This window comes from Hippopotamus amphibius, chromosome 8, assembly GCF_030028045.1.
Source record: "Hippopotamus amphibius kiboko isolate mHipAmp2 chromosome 8, mHipAmp2.hap2, whole genome shotgun sequence".
In the NCBI taxonomy this organism is placed as follows: Eukaryota; Metazoa; Chordata; class Mammalia; order Artiodactyla; family Hippopotamidae; genus Hippopotamus; species Hippopotamus amphibius.
The window spans coordinates 11,612,205-11,629,073 of record NC_080193.1 but is presented as its reverse complement, the minus strand read 5'-3'; the positions used below and the strand labels follow the sequence as shown (position 1 = coordinate 11,629,073).

Here is a 16,869-nt window from a genome sequence, read left to right as displayed (position 1 = left end):
ATTGTTTATATATTTTGGAGATTAATCCTTTGTCTGTTGATTCATTTGTAAATAACTTCTCCCATTCTGAGGGTTGTCTTTTCATCTTGCTTATAGTTTCCTTTGCTGTGCAGGAGCTTTGAAGTTTCATTAGGTCCCACTTATTTATTCTTGTTTTTATTTCCATTACTCTAGGAGGTGGGTCCAAAAAGATCTTGCTGTGATTTATGTCAGAGTGTTCTTCCTATGTTTTCCTCTAGGAATTTTATAGTGTCTGGCCTTACATTTAGGTATTTTATCCATTTTGAGTTTAGTTTTGTGTATGGTGTTAGGGAGTGTCCTAATTTCATTCTTTTACATGTAGCTGTCGGGTTTTCCCAGCACCACTTACTGAAGAGGCTGCCTTTTCTCCACTGTATATCCTTGCCTCTTTTGTCATAGATTAGTTGGCCAAAGTTTATATCTGGGCTTTCTATTCTGTTCCATTGATCTATATTTCTTAGATTGGAAAAATCAACATTGTGAAAATGGCTATACTACCCAAAGCAATCTACAAATTCAATGTAATCCCTATCAAATTACCAATGGCATTTTTTTACAGAACTAGAATTAAAAAATCCTAACATTTGTATGGAGACACAAAAGACCCCAAATAGCCAAAGCAATCTTGAGCAAAAAAAATGGAGCTGGAGGAATCAGCCTCCCTTGACTTCAGACTATACAGGGAGCACAGTAATCAAGACAATATGGTACTGGCACAAAAATAGAAATATAATCAATGGAACAGGATATTTTATTCACTTTAAGTTCTAGCTTTTTTCCTAGTGGATAGCACAGGAAACTATATCCAATCTCCAGGGATAAACCATAATGAAAAAGAATATTTAAAAAACAATGTATATATGTGTAAAACTGAGCCATTTTGCTGTACAGCAGAGCTTTGCACAGCCTTGTAAATCAACTAGACTTCAATAAAAAATAAAAGATTTCACTTTACTTGGGAATTACGTCCTTTATCCATCTATACCTTCTTATATTGAAAATGGTAGTGCTTTCTAGTGTCCTTGGTAAGCAAATATAAAAAGTTTCAACATTATACCCGGTCTCCAAAGTACTTTAAGAATTCTATTGGTCTATAAAATGAAGCATTTTCAGAAAAAAGTTCTCCGTTTTCGCCTCCTCCTAAGTTCTAGATACAGTAGGAACGAGGGAAAACTGCATTTCCCATGATGCCCCAGACCCAGAAGGAAGTGAGACTCTACACCTCCCGTGATTCCTTATAGACCGGAAGGCAGGGCGTTAGTTCTTTTTCCTATCTTGCAAGGTAAGAATGGCGGGGTTTCTCCGCAATACTCGATTTCAGAACCCCAATCCTTCGCCATCCTGACAAGGAGGGTACCAAGTCGACATCTGCAGGGGTCGGACACGCTCGGGGCCAACAGGGAGGCCTCCCAGACGCTTCATTTCTCTCCCTTGGGTTTACAGTGGGGCACGAAGAGTGTGAGGTGGAATGCTGTAGAGGCTATGGGGCTCCGGTTGCTGGCTACCCTACTGGGCTGGGGAAGCAGGACCCTTCCAGGGTTCCGTAGCGGCCTGGTGGGGCCGCAGGGACCAGGGCGGCGGCGTGCGCTCCGGAATCCCGGACCTGGGTTCCAGAGGAGGCCGCCGAGCTGGTCTCCGCCACGTTGTGAATTTGGGGCTGAGGCCAGAAGCAACTTTTCCCGTCTCCCCACGTCTGCGGCCGGAAGTCGCCTCCTAGGCTTTGCGTTTCTTTCAGTCTGGAGTGAGTTTGGGCCAGTTGTGTGTGTGTGTGTGTGTGTGTGTGTGTGTGTCTTCGCCTCCTAAACCGATAATAGCAGAATAGTTGAAAGCAAACGGTTTCAAGTTCCAGCCTCGCTGCTGCCTGGCTGTGGGGATTGTTAAAGCTGTGTGTGTAGGGTTTCTAATTCGCAAGCAGAAATAATGGAGTAGGGGTTTGCGACCACTAAGTATACGTAGCAAACAGATAACGGTTGTGAGATGTCTTCAAATCGTCAAAAAGGTTATGCTGTATTGGGGAGGCAGCCCACAAGTTAACCATTTATGAATGTTGTTGCAGATGCGTGGGGATTTGGAGGAAGGCCTGTATCTTACAATGGGAGGCATGAGAAGGATGTTTTAGCTACTTGGAGAGGGAGGATGAGGACTTGTAGTCTGGGAGGCCTATCGATGTATAGTGATGAGATAATTGGTGAGATGCCTTTTAAAAAAATACATGCCTTTTTCTGGTAGATGGCGGGTGAAAAGGCTGAGAAGCCAGATACTAAGGAGAAAAAACCTGAAGCCAAGAAGGCTGATGCTGGTGGCAAGGTTAAAAAGGGGAAGCAGATTAAGAGGGGGAAGCCCCACTGCAGCCGAAACCCTGTCCTGGTCAGAGGAATTGGTAGATACTCCCGATCGGCTATGTATTCCAGGAAGGCCTTGTACAAGAGGAAATACTCAGCAGCTAAATCCAAGGTAAGGGATGAGGGGAACCCCTGAGTGTTCTGTCTTAACCTTAAAATGTTTTGTCTGCCTCTGACTTTTTTTTTTTTTTGATACATCTGTGTCCTGATAGGTTGAAAAGAAAAAGAAGGTGAAGGTTCTTGCTACTGTCACAAAACCAGTTGGTGGTGACAAGAATGGTGGTACCCGGGTGGTTAAACTTCGCAAAATGGTAAGATTTGGAGTAGATTGTAATTGGGGTGTTTAGTTGAAGCTTGAATCCTGTGAGGATTTTTGTGTGTGTGCTCAGGTCTTTTGAGGTTTGTATTTATCAGAGGGTTAGTAGAGTTACTTTTCTGTGCTTTTGTTTCTTATAAAACTGGGAATAAAGGTTTACCTCACCAGGGTGGTTGTGAGACAGCATGCATAGCGCCTAGGTTGCAGCCAGGCTTGTAGAACATTTGTCCACTAGAGCAGTGTTTCTTGGCCCGTCTTTACCATGCACAAGACCCAGCATTTTCTCTGTGAAAAAGGTTTGCTATGATTTCCATTGTGGGACTATTCCCAGATGTATTACACTCTTCACAGTTGAATATTATCGCACCAGAGGGAAAATGGCACTTTGATTTCTTGTCACAGGTTTTGTGAGCTGATTTTTCTATTAGGTATTAATGTTTGTGGTAAAAGCAAGACTGCACTAAAATGATACAGTTAGAAATAGATTATTGTGAGTTACTTGTCATAAGCAAAAGAGTCTTTGTGTAGGGTAGTCTTGATATAAACTAATGTCTATGGTTTTATACAATGTATTCTTTGTGGATAAGATGGGAGTGATGCATGTTAATGTGAAGCATATGAACACGCTTAATTCGAATTTGAAAACACAGAATGTGTGTCAGGCATGTGTTTCTGGAGACTGTAGGGACCACAGAGGGTCAGGGACCCCAGGAAAGCTTGAGAATCACTGCTACACGACAGTGTGTAGTGATAGCTTGCCACGTAATCTCCGAAGTTTGGTTTAATTCCGAATTTACAAAGGTAACTTGCTTGATGCTTTCCCTCTTTGCTTGAACACACAGCTCCTTCAGTTAAATGGATTCCACCCTATGTTTTCATGTAAAGCATTGACCTTTTCTACCTTTAGAATCTTAGACATGGAAATGCAATAGTGTGAATAAAGTTTCAAATAACTAAGACTGTAGCAAAGGGTTCACTGACCCCACAACCAGCTCTACTGACTGGTTTAGCTTATTTAAGTAATTTAGACCTATGGGTTCTCTCCAGCCTAGGTATTATCCTACTGAAGATGTGCCTCGAAAGCTGTTGAGTCACGGCAAAAAGCCCTTCAGTAAGCATGTGAGAAAACTGCGCGCCAGCATCACTCCTGGGACCATTCTCATCATCCTCACTGGGCGCCACAGAGGCAAGGTGAGTTCCAGTGCCTGAAGTACTTGATGCTGATACATCTGCTGTGCTCTGGATGGGGTTTGTTTATCTGTGTTACCTGCAGTGAGCAGTGGGAGGGTCTGTGGGAGCGATCCATAACAGAACCAACAACCCAGTCCCTATGTTTAGTGTTTAGTCAGAACAGACAGTAGTTTATTCCCATTTCCTGTTGTTTGTGATACTGCTGGTTACAGACAGCTCAGATGTCCATGTACCCAGAAATGTTTATGTATTTAAGTTCCTTAGGATGAATTTGCAGGGATAGAATTACTGACTTAAAGGATTTTGTTTTTTTTAAATGTTAAACGTAGTGGCTACTCAAAAAATCAAGCACACAAAAGTAGTGCTCATATCCTAGAGTTACTCCTGTTAGTAGTTTGGTATCCAGAGCTGCTGCACATATACGTACATAGAAATTTCCTTTACCAAATTTTGAGACCTGTGATTTGATTAATTCAGAAGTCAGTTTCTAACTGGAACCATCTAGCATTTCTTTCTAATTTACAGAGGGTCATTTTCCTGAAGCAGCTGGGCAGTGGCTTGCTACTTGTGACTGGTAAGAAAATTCTTGGATTTAATATTCCCTGAAATTTGCAGGTCTCCCCATCTTCAGTTTTATTGAGAAATAATTTATATGCATCACTGTTATGAGTTTAAGGTGTACAGCGTGATGGTTTGATTTACATGGACTATGAAATAATTACCGCAGTAGGTGCAATGTCCGTCTTCACGTTCAGATTAAAAATTTTTTTTCCTTTTGATGAAAACTTGCAGGATTTACTCTCTTGAAGCTTGTGTTTTTTATTTTAATTTTACTATTTTTAAAAAATATTTTAGCTGTGCCAGGTTTTAGTTGCGGCATGTGGGATCTAGTTCCCTGACCAGGGATCAAACCTGGGCCCCCTGCATTGGGAGCATGGGGCCTTACCCACTGGACCACCAGGGAAGTCCTGAAGCTTATGTTGGTTTTTTTTTATATATATAAATTTATTTATTTATTGGCTGCGTTGGGTCTTCGTTGCTGCACACAGGCTTTCTCTAGTTGCTGTGAGCGGGGGCTACTCTTCATTGTGGTGCGCAGGCTTCTCATTGTAGTGGCTTATCTTGTTGTGGAGCACGGGCCCTAGGCACATGGGCTTCAATAGTTGTGGCACATGGGCTCAGTAGTTGTGACTCACAGGCTCTAGAGCGCAGGCTCAATAGTTGTGGCGCACGGGCTTAGCTGCTCCGTGGCGTGTGGAATCCTGCCAGGGCAGGGCTCGAACCCCTGCCCCCTGCATCAGCAGGCAGATTCTTTACCACTGCACCACCTAGGAAGTCTGTGAAGCTTGTGTTTTTAAATGCTTGAAGTCCCACCTAAGTAGAAGTTTCAGTGCCATGAGTGCTATTTCATACCCTTAGGTACACATGGGTTCTGAGGAGGCAGGTATTTAAATTTTGCAGGGCGACATATCACCAAGTATAACTGCCAGCTAAAATGAAGAACAGTTGGCACTAACTCTGAGGAATGCATCCTTCATAAGACTTGTAATTGTTCTGCCACTTGGCACCAGGATGGAGTTCCTGGATAGGGGAAAAGTGAACTGTTTATTCCAGAGAAACAGTGCTCCATTTAAATGTGTCATCAGGAACCGACCTTTATAAGTGACTATGCTCTCTCCCGATCTGGGTAACTTTAAGATTTGAGGGTGGACAAACTGTCTTGAAAAAAGCCTTAATGCTGACAGTAGAAAGCAGTTTGGAATTTCTTCAGATCCAGAGAAAAGTTAGAACTTGAATCTTTGCTTCCTCTTTCCCCTCACAATATTTTCTCCCTTAGGGCCTCTGTCCCTCAATCGAGTTCCTCTGCGTAGAACACACCAGAAATTTGTCATTGCCACCTCCACCAAAATTGATATCAGTGGTGTGAAAATCCCAGAACATCTCACTGATGCTTACTTCAAGAAGAAGAAGCTGCGTAAGCCCAGGCACCAGGAAGGTGAGATCTTCGACACAGAAAGAGAGGTAAGCTTCTGTTTCTGTCTCTGCTTCTGATAGCTCTGGCTCCCCTAGTTGGGAGTGAAAATAAACAAGGTTAAGAATTGTTTAAAAAGAAAAAGAAGAGCTGAAAGTAATGAGTATCCGAGAAATAATATTGTTCCAGATTCTGCTAAATTTGGTAGTTCTTAATGGCAGCTAGGAGGAGCTCAACTCAGAATCCCGAGGTTTTAGTGAAACTCCATGAACTACTGTTCTGTTGGGAATTTACAATCATTTATCCTTTGGGTATTAAAGAGGAAAAAAAGATGAGTTTCTGTCATATTAAAAACAGGTTATATTTCACAGCCCGCCACAATTGCCTTCTAAAATATTCCTGGGATTGAGTACTTGTGCGGTAGGATTTCTTAGCTAATGTGGAATTTGGTATTTGTGCCCATTTTTTAAAAAATGATTTTTCTTTTTCTTTAGAAATACGAAATTACGGAGCAGCGCAAGGTTGATCAGAAAGCTGTGGACTCACAAATTCTGCGAAGAATCAAAGCTGTTCCTCAGCTCCAGGGCTACCTCCGCTCTGTGTTTGCTCTTACCAATGGAATTTATCCTCACAAAGTAGTGTTCTAAACTTCTTACAAAGAACCTAATTAAATAACTCTGGTCCATTTCCTTTGTGTCTTTTTATTTTTTTTAATCTGCCTGGAGGTGTGGTATGACTCAGCCAACTGGATGGGATGTCAGCCTCTACTAAGAGCATGGGATTGGAGGGGAGGGCTGTCAGCTGCAGTGGGTCAGCATTCTTAGCATCCTAATTGTCTTCTCCCCTTTCACCAGGCACCTACCAGTACAGAGTAGCACCTACCGATACAAAGTAGCGGCATTCTCCCAGTCATCTCTGAACAAGTCAGTCTTAACTGTATGTGAATAAGAAACTATTGTGAGCTCTTTGGGCCACAAACTTTCCTTCCTTTCCATGACTTAACGTCCATTTCTGTCCAATTCAGCCCCTCTCCATAGTCATTACTATTAGTTTCTTATGTATCTAGTTTCTTAAAGCATAGGCAGCAAGTTAATACAGTTATTTGCCTTTCCCCTTCTCAACCAGAAACCATATGTGCAGTAGATGCTGTTATACAGATAACAGTGAATTTGATTATTCCATAGGAAGCGTCCATCTTCACTGCTGCACAGTAGTGCCTTCTATGAATATTTGGGTTTCCATCATTTGTAATTATACAGGTTTCCCCTGCTATCCAAAAGTAGAGTATGCCTCTGAAGTCTTTTGTAAGCTGAAATGGCATAAAGTGAAGTAATTATATGGCACATCTTGCGAACAGAGGCATAAAATGGGATAAAACGCAAATCCTCACAGACAGTTCAAAGCGATGGCTCTTGATGCTGAGATGTCAAGTGTTCCAGGGAAGGAGCTTGGTGGTGCCGCTCCCACTGCCCAGACGGCTCTAATTTACATTTGGTAAAGTTGATTTTGTGTGCTGTGTTCTGGCATCTATACAGTTTGGGAAGTACCACCACCACCATGGTTCCTTCATGTTCTTTCACAGTTCCCACTCCTGGTAACAACTGATCAAATTTTTGTTGTTCTAGTTTTGTGTTTTCCAGAACATATAATGTGTTTTTTGGCATGATATCTGACATTTGTTCATGTTAATAGCTCAGTAGTTCTTTTTATTGTCAACATTGCATTGTATCAGTGTATCACTTTATTTTAAAATACATGCATTGAAAGATAATTTGGGTTGTTTATAATTATTGGAGATTATGAAGAAACCCACTATAAACATTCGCATACAGGTTTTTGTGTGGATATACGTTTTCATTTCTCTGGGGTTATAATACTTACAAGTAGGGTTGGCTGGGTTGTATAGTTTAACTTTGTAAGAAACTGCCAACCCCATTTTGTATCCCACCATCAATGTGTAACAGTTCCAATTCCACTTCTCAGCACTGGCTATTTTCAGGGTTTTGTTTCTTTGGGGTTTTTTTGGTTTGTTTTTGTTTTGTTTTAATTGAGGTAGAATTGACAAGTTAGTTTCAGGTGTACAGCATAATGATTTGTTATTTGTATATATTGTAAAATGATCACAGTAAGTCTAGTGGATACCCATCACCATACATAGTTACAATTTTTTTTTCTTGTGATGAGAGCTTTTAAGGTCTACTTTTAATAACTTTTAAATATACAATACAGTATTAGCAATAGTCGTCATGCTATATGTTGCATTCCCATGCTTGTCTTTTTTAATTCTAGTGGTTCCAGTAAGTTTGTACTGATGGGTATATAGTGATAGGCGCTCAGGCATTTTTGAAACAAATGCAAACATCACTTCCCACTAAAGCCCTTTAGTGACTCCTTATCACTCTTAGGTTCAGCTCCAGAGTTATGGCCATGAGTCCTCTGATTGGCCCATTCTCCAGTCGACTCTTTTTTTTTTTTTTACTCTGCCCCTCACTATATTGTTTCCTTTAGTTCCTCAGATTGGGCTGTTTTGCCTGCTTCAGAGCTTTTGCACCCCCTGTGTTGAACTGCCCTTCCCACCATGTGACTGGCCTCTACTAAATAGTAATGATAATTTCACTTCTCAAGTAGGTTACCCAGGAGCAAGGAAACATTGCTTAGGCACGTGCAAGCATCTGGCCCACTTGACAGATATATTTGTTATGATAAGGATAAGATATTGTGACTTATAGGTGTCTGTGAACTTAGGGCTAGAGCTACCTTCAGGGTGTTGAAAAATAAGGTTTGTGTTTTTCCTGCAGATTCACACCAGTTCTTAGGTACATGCAAGGATGTTGATTGCAGCACTAAAAGTTCCATCAGTAGAGGATCACTAATTTACTTCCATACATTGGAGTATGATGTAGTGTCATGAAGAGTGAAGTAGCTGCATAAAAACTGTTATGAAGGGACTTCCCTAGCGATCAAGTGGTTGAAAGACTCCGAGCTTCCACTGCAGGGGGCACAGTTTCTATCCCTGGTCCCTACATCACGTGTCCAGTGGAAAAAGCAAGTTGGAAACATAACCAGATGTAATATCAGGTCCTGGATTAGATCATGAGTTGAACAAACTAACTTATAAGGGAATGTTTTGGGACAATTAGGAAAATTTGAGTATGGACTGGCCAATATGACAAAAATTTATTGACAAAGAGGTGGTAAACATTAACTGAAAAAAATGCTACAAGATAAAATGCATAGTATTTCACCCATATCTGGGTCCAGATCTGAGCTGGTGTGTCCCAAGCACTTGTCTCCTCAATGGATGCCTACCAGGAGACAGGGCCGGCTTCCCTCATGGTTGCAAAATGGCTGCAGCAGTTCCAGGTATCATATCTCATATCACTTCATACAGAGGAATAGAGATGTTCTTTCCCAGAAGTTCCCAGAAAACATCTTTTCCAGGCATCAGGTAACCTCATGTGATATGTGATGAAGGACTGAAGAAATTCTGGAAATTAATATAAGTAATATCCATATTTTATAGAATTTTCAGTTTCTGTAAAACAGTTGTCTACATTATGAAGAGTATATTTTAAATTTGAAGTCATAAAACTTACAAACAAAAGGGGAAGACAAAAAGCAAGCTAGTAAAACCATAGTTGCATCAAAAATGACAAGATTGGGGAGTCCCCTGGCAGTCCAGTGATGAGGACTCGGCACTTAAACTGCCAGGGCTGGGGTTCAATCCCTGGTTGGGGAACTAAGATCCCACAAGCTATGTGGCATGGCCCAAAAAAGAAAAAGAAAAAAAAAAAAAAAAAAAAAAACGAGATTGATATCCACAGAATATAGATTGTTAAAAATGCAGATTGGTGGACTTCCCTGGTGGTCCAGTGGGTAAGACCCCATGCTCCCAATGCAGGGGGCCTGGGTTCAATCCATGGTCAGGGAACTAGATCGCTCATATATGCCGCAACTAAGAGTCTGAATGCCACAACGAAGACCTGGTGCAGCCAAAATAAAAATAAATAAAATAATTAAATATTAAAAAAATACAGATTAGTAAGAGACTAAAATCTTGATAGACAAAAAGGCAATTCACAAAAGACATATATATTACTAGTATTTATGAAAAAAATCTAGTTTCCCTAGTAAAGAAATGTACATTTAAAATGAGATACTGGGCGGGGGGGGGTGGGGGGGGGGGGTGGCTTCCTAGGTGGCGCAGTGGTTAAGAATCCGCCTGCCAATGCAGAGGACATGGGTTCAATCCCTGCTCCAGGAAGATCCCACATGCCACGGAGCAACTAAGCCCGTGTGCCAAAAAAAAAAAAGAGATACTGTGGGACTTCCCTGGTGGTGCAGTGGTTAAGAATCTCCCTGCCAATGCAGGGGACACGGGTTTGATCTGTGGTCCGGGAGGATCCCACATGCTGTGGAGCAACTAAGCCCATGAGCCACAACTACTGAGCCAGCACTCTAGAGCCCGTGAGCCACAACTATTGAGCCCACATGCCACAACTACTGAAGCCCACGTACCTAGAGCCAGTGCTCCGCAACAAAGAGGAGCCTCTACAATGAGAAGCCCATGCACTGCAATGAAGAGTAGCCCTGCTAGCCTTGCAGGGAGAAAGCCCGTGTGCAGCAATGAAGACCCAATGCAGTAAATTAATGAATTAATGAATTAAATGTATTTTAAAAAATGAGATACTGTTTTCACCTAAGATTAGCTAAATATATTTTAACACTTCATGTTGTTGAAGATTTGTTGAAATGAACATTGAACAGTGGTTCTCAGGTTTTTTTGGTCTCAGGAGCCCTTTACAGTTTTAAATTATTAAAGATAAGAAAGAGCTTTTTGTGTGCACTGCATCTATTGATACGTACCATATTGAGACCAAATAATTATTAAAATATTTGTTTTTAAATAACAATAAACCATTCCATGTTAATGCAATATTTTTGTGAAAAACATTTTCCAAAACAAAAAAGAGAAGGATGGCATTGTTTTACATTTTTGCAAATCGCTTTATGTCTGGCTTAATAGAAGACAGCTGGCTTCTCATGTGTGCTTCTCCATTCAGTTTGTTGCAGTATCACATATTATGTCCTACAGCCTCTGGAAACTCTATTCTACACTTATGAGAGAATAAAAGTGAAAGACAACATCTTACTAGCAGCATGACAAATGGCTTTCACTACACAGATTCATTTTAAGAATCTCAGGGACGGTAAGGATTCCCGGATCATACTTAGAACCACTGCCCAATCCCTTAGGAGGGTCCCAGAGGTGGAATCCATATCTCTACCTTCATGTCCTCCTTTCCAGCCCACCTGCTTCCTATAGCTCTGGTGCATCTGTGCAAGGCTTAGGGCAGGACTCTCATCATGGACAAAGCTGTGAACCCCGTGCCTGAGATCCTATTTCCTTAGCATCCAAATACCTCTTTAGGTTTCCTGTTGCTGCTGTAACAAATTACCACAAAGTCTGTGGCTTAAAACAACACAAATATATTCTCTTACAGTTCTGGAGGTCAGAAGTCCAAAATCAGTTTCAGCAAGCTAATGTCAAGCTGTTGGTAGTGAGTGGCCCCCCATATCCCTTGATTTGTGGTCTCTTCCTCCTAGATGCACCAGCCCAAATGCTTTTGTCATCACATCACCTTCTTCCTCTGATCCTAGATCTCTCTTATACAGACCACTGTTATTACATCCCAACTGGATAATTCAGGGTATCTCTCTATGAAGATGTTTTTCCACTCACAATACTTCTGACACCAAAATGCGTGGGTTTTCTACACCAAGCAATTCTCCAGTTCTCTGCAGATACCAACTGAATGTCCTACAATTCAATTCAGACACTATCTACCTGGAGTTAGCATGGACCCCACAGTTTAAGGGCTCAGTCCCACAAGACTGCCCCTCACATCAGATGCCAATCACAAGTAGTGGGTCCCCAGGTTACCCCACACTTTTGTCTGACTTTGCTACAAGTGGAGAGTTCCCACGACTCCCTTCTCAGGTTTGATAATTTACTGTAATTTCTGGCTCACAGAATTCAGGGAGACAATCTACTTACATTTATTCACCAGTTTGCTATAAAGGATACAACTCAGAAACGGCCAAACGAAAGAAAGAAATAGGGCAAAGTGAGGGTGGTGCCCGGAGCACCTTACCCTCTCTGGGTGCGTCACCCTTCTAGCACCTCTTGATGTGTTTACCAGCCGAGAAGCTCATCAAACCTTGTTGTCCAAGAGTTTTCATGGAGCTTAATCACCAGCACCACCACCCCTTCCCCACCTTTCCTTAAGTCTGGGCAGTGCTGAAAGTTGCAACCTTCTAATCCCTTGGTCTTTCTGGTGACCAGCCCTATCCTGAGGCCAGGGGTCCTACCCTAAGTCACCTCATTAACATAAACTCAGGTGTGATCAGAAAGAACTCCCTATGAATAACAAAAGACACTCCCATCACTCAGGAAATTCCATGGGTTTTAAGAGCTCTGTACCAGGAACTTGGGACAAAGACCATATATCAATATATTTTTGTGTTATACCACCTTCCCCATCTCAAGATCTGTAACTTAATCACACCTGCCAAGTACCTTTTGCCATATAAAGTAATATACACGACGTTGAGGGATTAAGACAGGAATGCACTTAACCTACGCCCCCTGCCAAGCTCTGGTTACCAGCATTTGGGGAGGGTTCCTGCTCCAGGCCAGGGCCTGATTCCCACCTTTAGAAGCTCTGTTGAGCATACCCTAGTGCTATGCGCCATGTATGTAATTCAAAATAAAAACAGTGATAAAGGGACTTCCCTGGTGGTGCAGTGGTTAAGAATCCACCTGCCAGTACAGAGGGACACAGGTTCCATTCCTGGTCTGGGAGGATCTCACATGCCATGGAGCAACTAAGCCCGTGTGCCACAACTACTGAGCCTGAGTGCCACAACTACTGAAGCCTGAGCACCCAGAGCTGGTACTCCGCAACAAGAGAAGCCACCACAACGCGAAGCTAGTGCACTGCAACGAAGAGTAGCCCTGGCTCGCCACAACTAGAGAAAGCCTGTGCACAACAATGAAGAACCAATGCAGCCAAAAATAAATAAATAAATAAAAATAAATTTATTAAAAAAAAAGTGTCAAAGTGGAAAATACATGTAAGGAAAGGCAACCATGTTCTGAGTTTCCCTATAGATTGTACAAGTACAAAATTGGAATGTCTTTGGGAAAAGGTGGCAAAATGCATTAAAAAAATATTCATTGACCGCAACTGAGTTGGAATGCTGCAACTGAAGATCCAGCATGGCACAACTAAAAAGATCCTGCATGCTGCAGGTAAGACCCAGCACAGCCAAATAAATAAATACTTAAAAAAAATTCAGAAGAATAAAAATAAAAATGAAAAAAATATTCGTTGAGTTCAGGTTAACTGAAAATGGTGTAGAGGTTTGAATTCCCTGGCAGTCTGATTAGGACTCCACACTTCACTGCCAAGGACCGGGGTTCAATCCCTGGTCGAGGAACTAACATCCCACATCCCACATTCCACAAGCCACACAGTGTGGCCAGAAAAAAAAAAAAAGAAAATAGAAAATAGAAAATGGTATAGAGGTTAAAGTTATAGCTTTGGAGATCCAATGGACTTGGATTTGAATCTTTGCTGCTTATTCATTTAGCTTTTAGATAGTCAAAACGATAATAATGGCAAATGCTATTGTGCCAAGCAGTTAAAATATATACTTTTTTTTAGAATTATATTGTGGTGAATTATATATAACAAAATGTACCATTGTAAAGATTTTAAGGCATTAAGAATTTAATATGTAATGTATTTAATATGTAAAATTCAATATATGTATTTAAATACATAAAATTAATTAATATATATTTGATTAAATATATAAGCATTTAGTATATATTTAAGGTATACAGTCTAACAAGGAAGACAGGTATCTAAATTTTTGTTAATAATTATTTAATTGCAGTTAAGATAGGTACTACCAAGAGGAAGTGTAGTGTGCAAAGAGACTGAGAAACGGGAGGACTTGTCATGTTTGGGGGAGTCAAGTAATTTCTCTGCAAGGTAGCTGAGACCTGAAGGATGAATAGGAGTTTGCCAAGTGAAATAGGTGGGAAGTGCAGTCTAGGCCAGGGAACAGCATGTGCAAAGGCCCAGAGTAGGAACAATTGTACAAGGGTAAAGAACTGGAAAGAAGCCAGGGTGCCTTTCTTCGATCAAGATTGGCACTGGCCTGAGGTGAGGTGAAGAAGCAGATGAGGAGTGGGAGCAGAGGGAGGCTGCAGCACCTGCAAAAGGGATACAACATTGTGAATTCATGTGTGAACTTTTTTTTAAGACGTATTTATTATTTTATTTATTTATTTATTTTTGGCTGCGTTGGGTCTTCGTTGCTGCGCATGAGCTTTCTCTAGTTGTGGCAAGCGGGAGCTACTCTTCGTTGCGGTGTGCAGGTTTCTCATTGCAGTGGCTTCATCTTGTTGCGGAGCACAGGCTCTAGGCACGCACGCTTCAGTAGTTGCGGCACACGGGCTTCAGTAGTTGTGGTGCACGGGCTTAGTTGTTCCGAGACATGTGGGATCTTCCCGGACCAGGAATGGAACCCGTGTCCCCTGCATTGGGAGGTGGATTCTTAACCACTGCACCACCAGGGAAGCCCCATCATGTGTGAACTTTTTTGTAAGGCATCTTCAAAATCTTTCAGCACTAAGAAGACTTTACGAAGCAGCTACTTTATTCTAAGCACCATGCCAGGGTCTAGGGACTTAGGGTTAAAATTTCAGTGGCTGATAATAAAAAGCACGTAGTTGACCCCTCAGTGTTCAGTGGGTTGGCTCTTTTTCAAGACTGAGATCTGCAGGGCTTGGCTCCAGGCTGTGACCTGGTGGCTCAGGACTGTCCCCGTATCTAATTCTGGGACCAGCAGCTCCCAGAGTGTGTGCTTCTCTCGACAGATGCCAAAACGAACAAGAACATTTAATCTCTGCTCACAACACATCTGCTAAAATGCCATTGACCAAAGCAAGTCACATGGCCAAGCCCAACTTTATGGGGCAGGGAAATATACTCCACCTGCTCTGATGGGAAGTTTGGGAAAGACCCTTTATGTAGTTCCTATGAGTGAAGGTAAACTCCTATGTTTTGATTTTCTTCATAGAATATTATTTCATATGTTTTTATATTGCTGTCAAAGTTTCACAGTTATCCTTTTAAATGGCTGCATGCTATCTCATTTAAATGCGTATCATTATAAATAAGTAGCCTTATGAATGCAACTGTTTTCTTTGGAATTAGAGTTTTCTGCTGTGCTGCCTCATTCCTTCCTGTTCCTCCCCTAATACATCCTGTCTCAGGGAATCATAGCTCCATCTCTGTTATGGATTGAATTGTGTCCCTTCAAATTCCGATGTTGAAGTCCTACCCCCAGAACCTCAGGGTGTGAGCTTATCTTATGGAGTAGGATCTTTACAGAGGTGATACATTAAAATGAGGTCATTAGAGTGGCCCCTAATCGATATGACTGGTGTCCTTATAAGAAGAGGAAATGTGGACACAGACCCGCATCGCGGGAAGACAGTGTGAAGACAGGGAGAGGACAGCCAGCTACAAGCCAAGGAGAGAGGCCTGGAATAGATCCTGCCCTCACAGCCCTCAGAAGCAACCCTCCCTGTTGATTATAGACTACTAGCTTCCAGACCTGTGAGACAACTTTCTGTTGTTTAAACCACTCAGTTTGTGATACTTTGTTACCGACAGCCCTACCACGCTAGACAACCTCCCAGGCCCTGCCCAGCCTTTAGTCTTGGTAGACCCCCTCAGCCACTCCCTAAGCTCCCATATCTTCTCAAGTGCTTTTGAATTCACCCACTTCATTCCATGCCACTAGTCATTCACCTAAGCCCAAGTTCAAGTTCATGTCTGGATTCCAACGACAGCCCCTTAAGTAGGCACCCAGCCTATAGGCTGAGCCATTCTCCACAAGGCAGCCAGAGGATCTTTGTAAAATGCAAAGACAACTAATAATAATAATAATAATAATAATAATTTTAAAATTATTTCTTATTTTAATTTTTTTATTGGAGTATTGTTGCTTTACAATATTGTTAGTTTATACTGTATGGCAAAGTGAATTAGCTATACATATACATATAGCTCCTCTCTTTTGGATTTCCTTCTCATTTAGGTCACCACAGAACATTGAGTAGAGTTCCCTGCGCTATACAGTAAGTTCTCATTAGATATCTATTTTATACATAGTATCAGTAGTGTATATATGTCAATCCCAGTCTCCCAATTCATCCACCCTCCCCTTTCCCCCTTGGCATCCATACCTTTGTTCTCTACGTCTGTGTCTCTATTTCTGCTTTGTAAATATGATCGTCTATACCAATTTTTTCAGATTCCACATATATGGCTTAATATACGATATTTGTTTTTCTCTTTCTAACTTGCTTCATTCTGTATGACAGTCACTAGGTCCATCCATGTCTCTACAAATGACCCAATTTTATTCCTTTTTGTGGCTGAGTAATATTCCATTGTAATAATAATAATAATAATAATAATAGTAGTAGTAAATTAAAAAAAAATTTTACATGAAAAAGAAAATGCAAAGGCAATCCTCTCATTCACCCCAAATATGGATCATGTGCTTCTGCTCTGTACTCTAGACCTGTCCCATCACAGTCAGGACTTCTTGCTCTGCAGCCTTTGTTCTGATTACTTGTCTTCTCTCCCATTAGATTTTAAGCTTCTTGAGGGTAGGAGCTATACTTTAGTTATAAGAGCCTAGCAGTAAGTAGGAACTTAATAACTCCTTGTTGGATGAAAATTTTCCATGGGTAAATTTCTAGTAGTGGAATGATGGATCAAAAGTCACGGTCTTTTTGTGACATTTGGATATGTGTATGGCCAAAGTGCTTTCCCCCAAAGACTATGCTGATTTAAAGTGCCAGCAGCAATAGATGGTGTGTTTACCCCAGAGCTTCACCATGCCTGGGTTCAAGTGAAAATATTTGAATTAATAGG

General features: G+C 41.5%; 1 protein-coding gene across 2 annotated transcripts; it reads left to right on the top strand.

Moving 5' to 3' along the window:
* The first annotated feature begins 1,231 nt into the window (after positions 1 to 1,231).
* Positions 1,232 to 6,529, top strand: RPL6 (ribosomal protein L6). Of its 2 annotated transcripts, none has more exons than XM_057746446.1 (7): positions 1,232 to 1,303; positions 2,251 to 2,475; positions 2,576 to 2,674; positions 3,727 to 3,870; positions 4,396 to 4,444; positions 5,708 to 5,892; positions 6,337 to 6,529. In XM_057746446.1, exons 2-7 carry the CDS (start codon positions 2,251 to 2,253, stop codon positions 6,487 to 6,489), a joined length of 855 nt encoding a protein of 284 aa, XP_057602429.1. In that variant the 5' UTR covers positions 1,232 to 1,303; the 3' UTR covers positions 6,490 to 6,529. The 2 variants fall into 2 exon arrangements, with proteins under 2 accessions (XP_057602429.1, XP_057602428.1); XM_057746445.1 differs by lacking the exon at positions 1,232 to 1,303 and adding an exon at positions 1,746 to 1,762.
* The last annotated feature ends 10,340 nt before the right edge of the window (positions 6,530 to 16,869 follow it).

Excerpts from the sequence above, each read along its gene's own strand:
- RPL6 (XM_057746446.1), top strand. The coding sequence starts at position 2,251 with ATGGCGGGTGAAAAGGCTGAGAAGCCAGATACTAAGGAGAAAAAACCT. Across the intron at positions 2,476-2,575 it reads ACTCAGCAGCTAAATCCAAG|GTTGAAAAGAAAAAGAAGGT; the intron begins GTAAGGGATGAG and ends GTGTCCTGATAG. Across the intron at positions 3,871-4,395 it reads CTGGGCGCCACAGAGGCAAG|AGGGTCATTTTCCTGAAGCA; the intron begins GTGAGTTCCAGT and ends TCTAATTTACAG.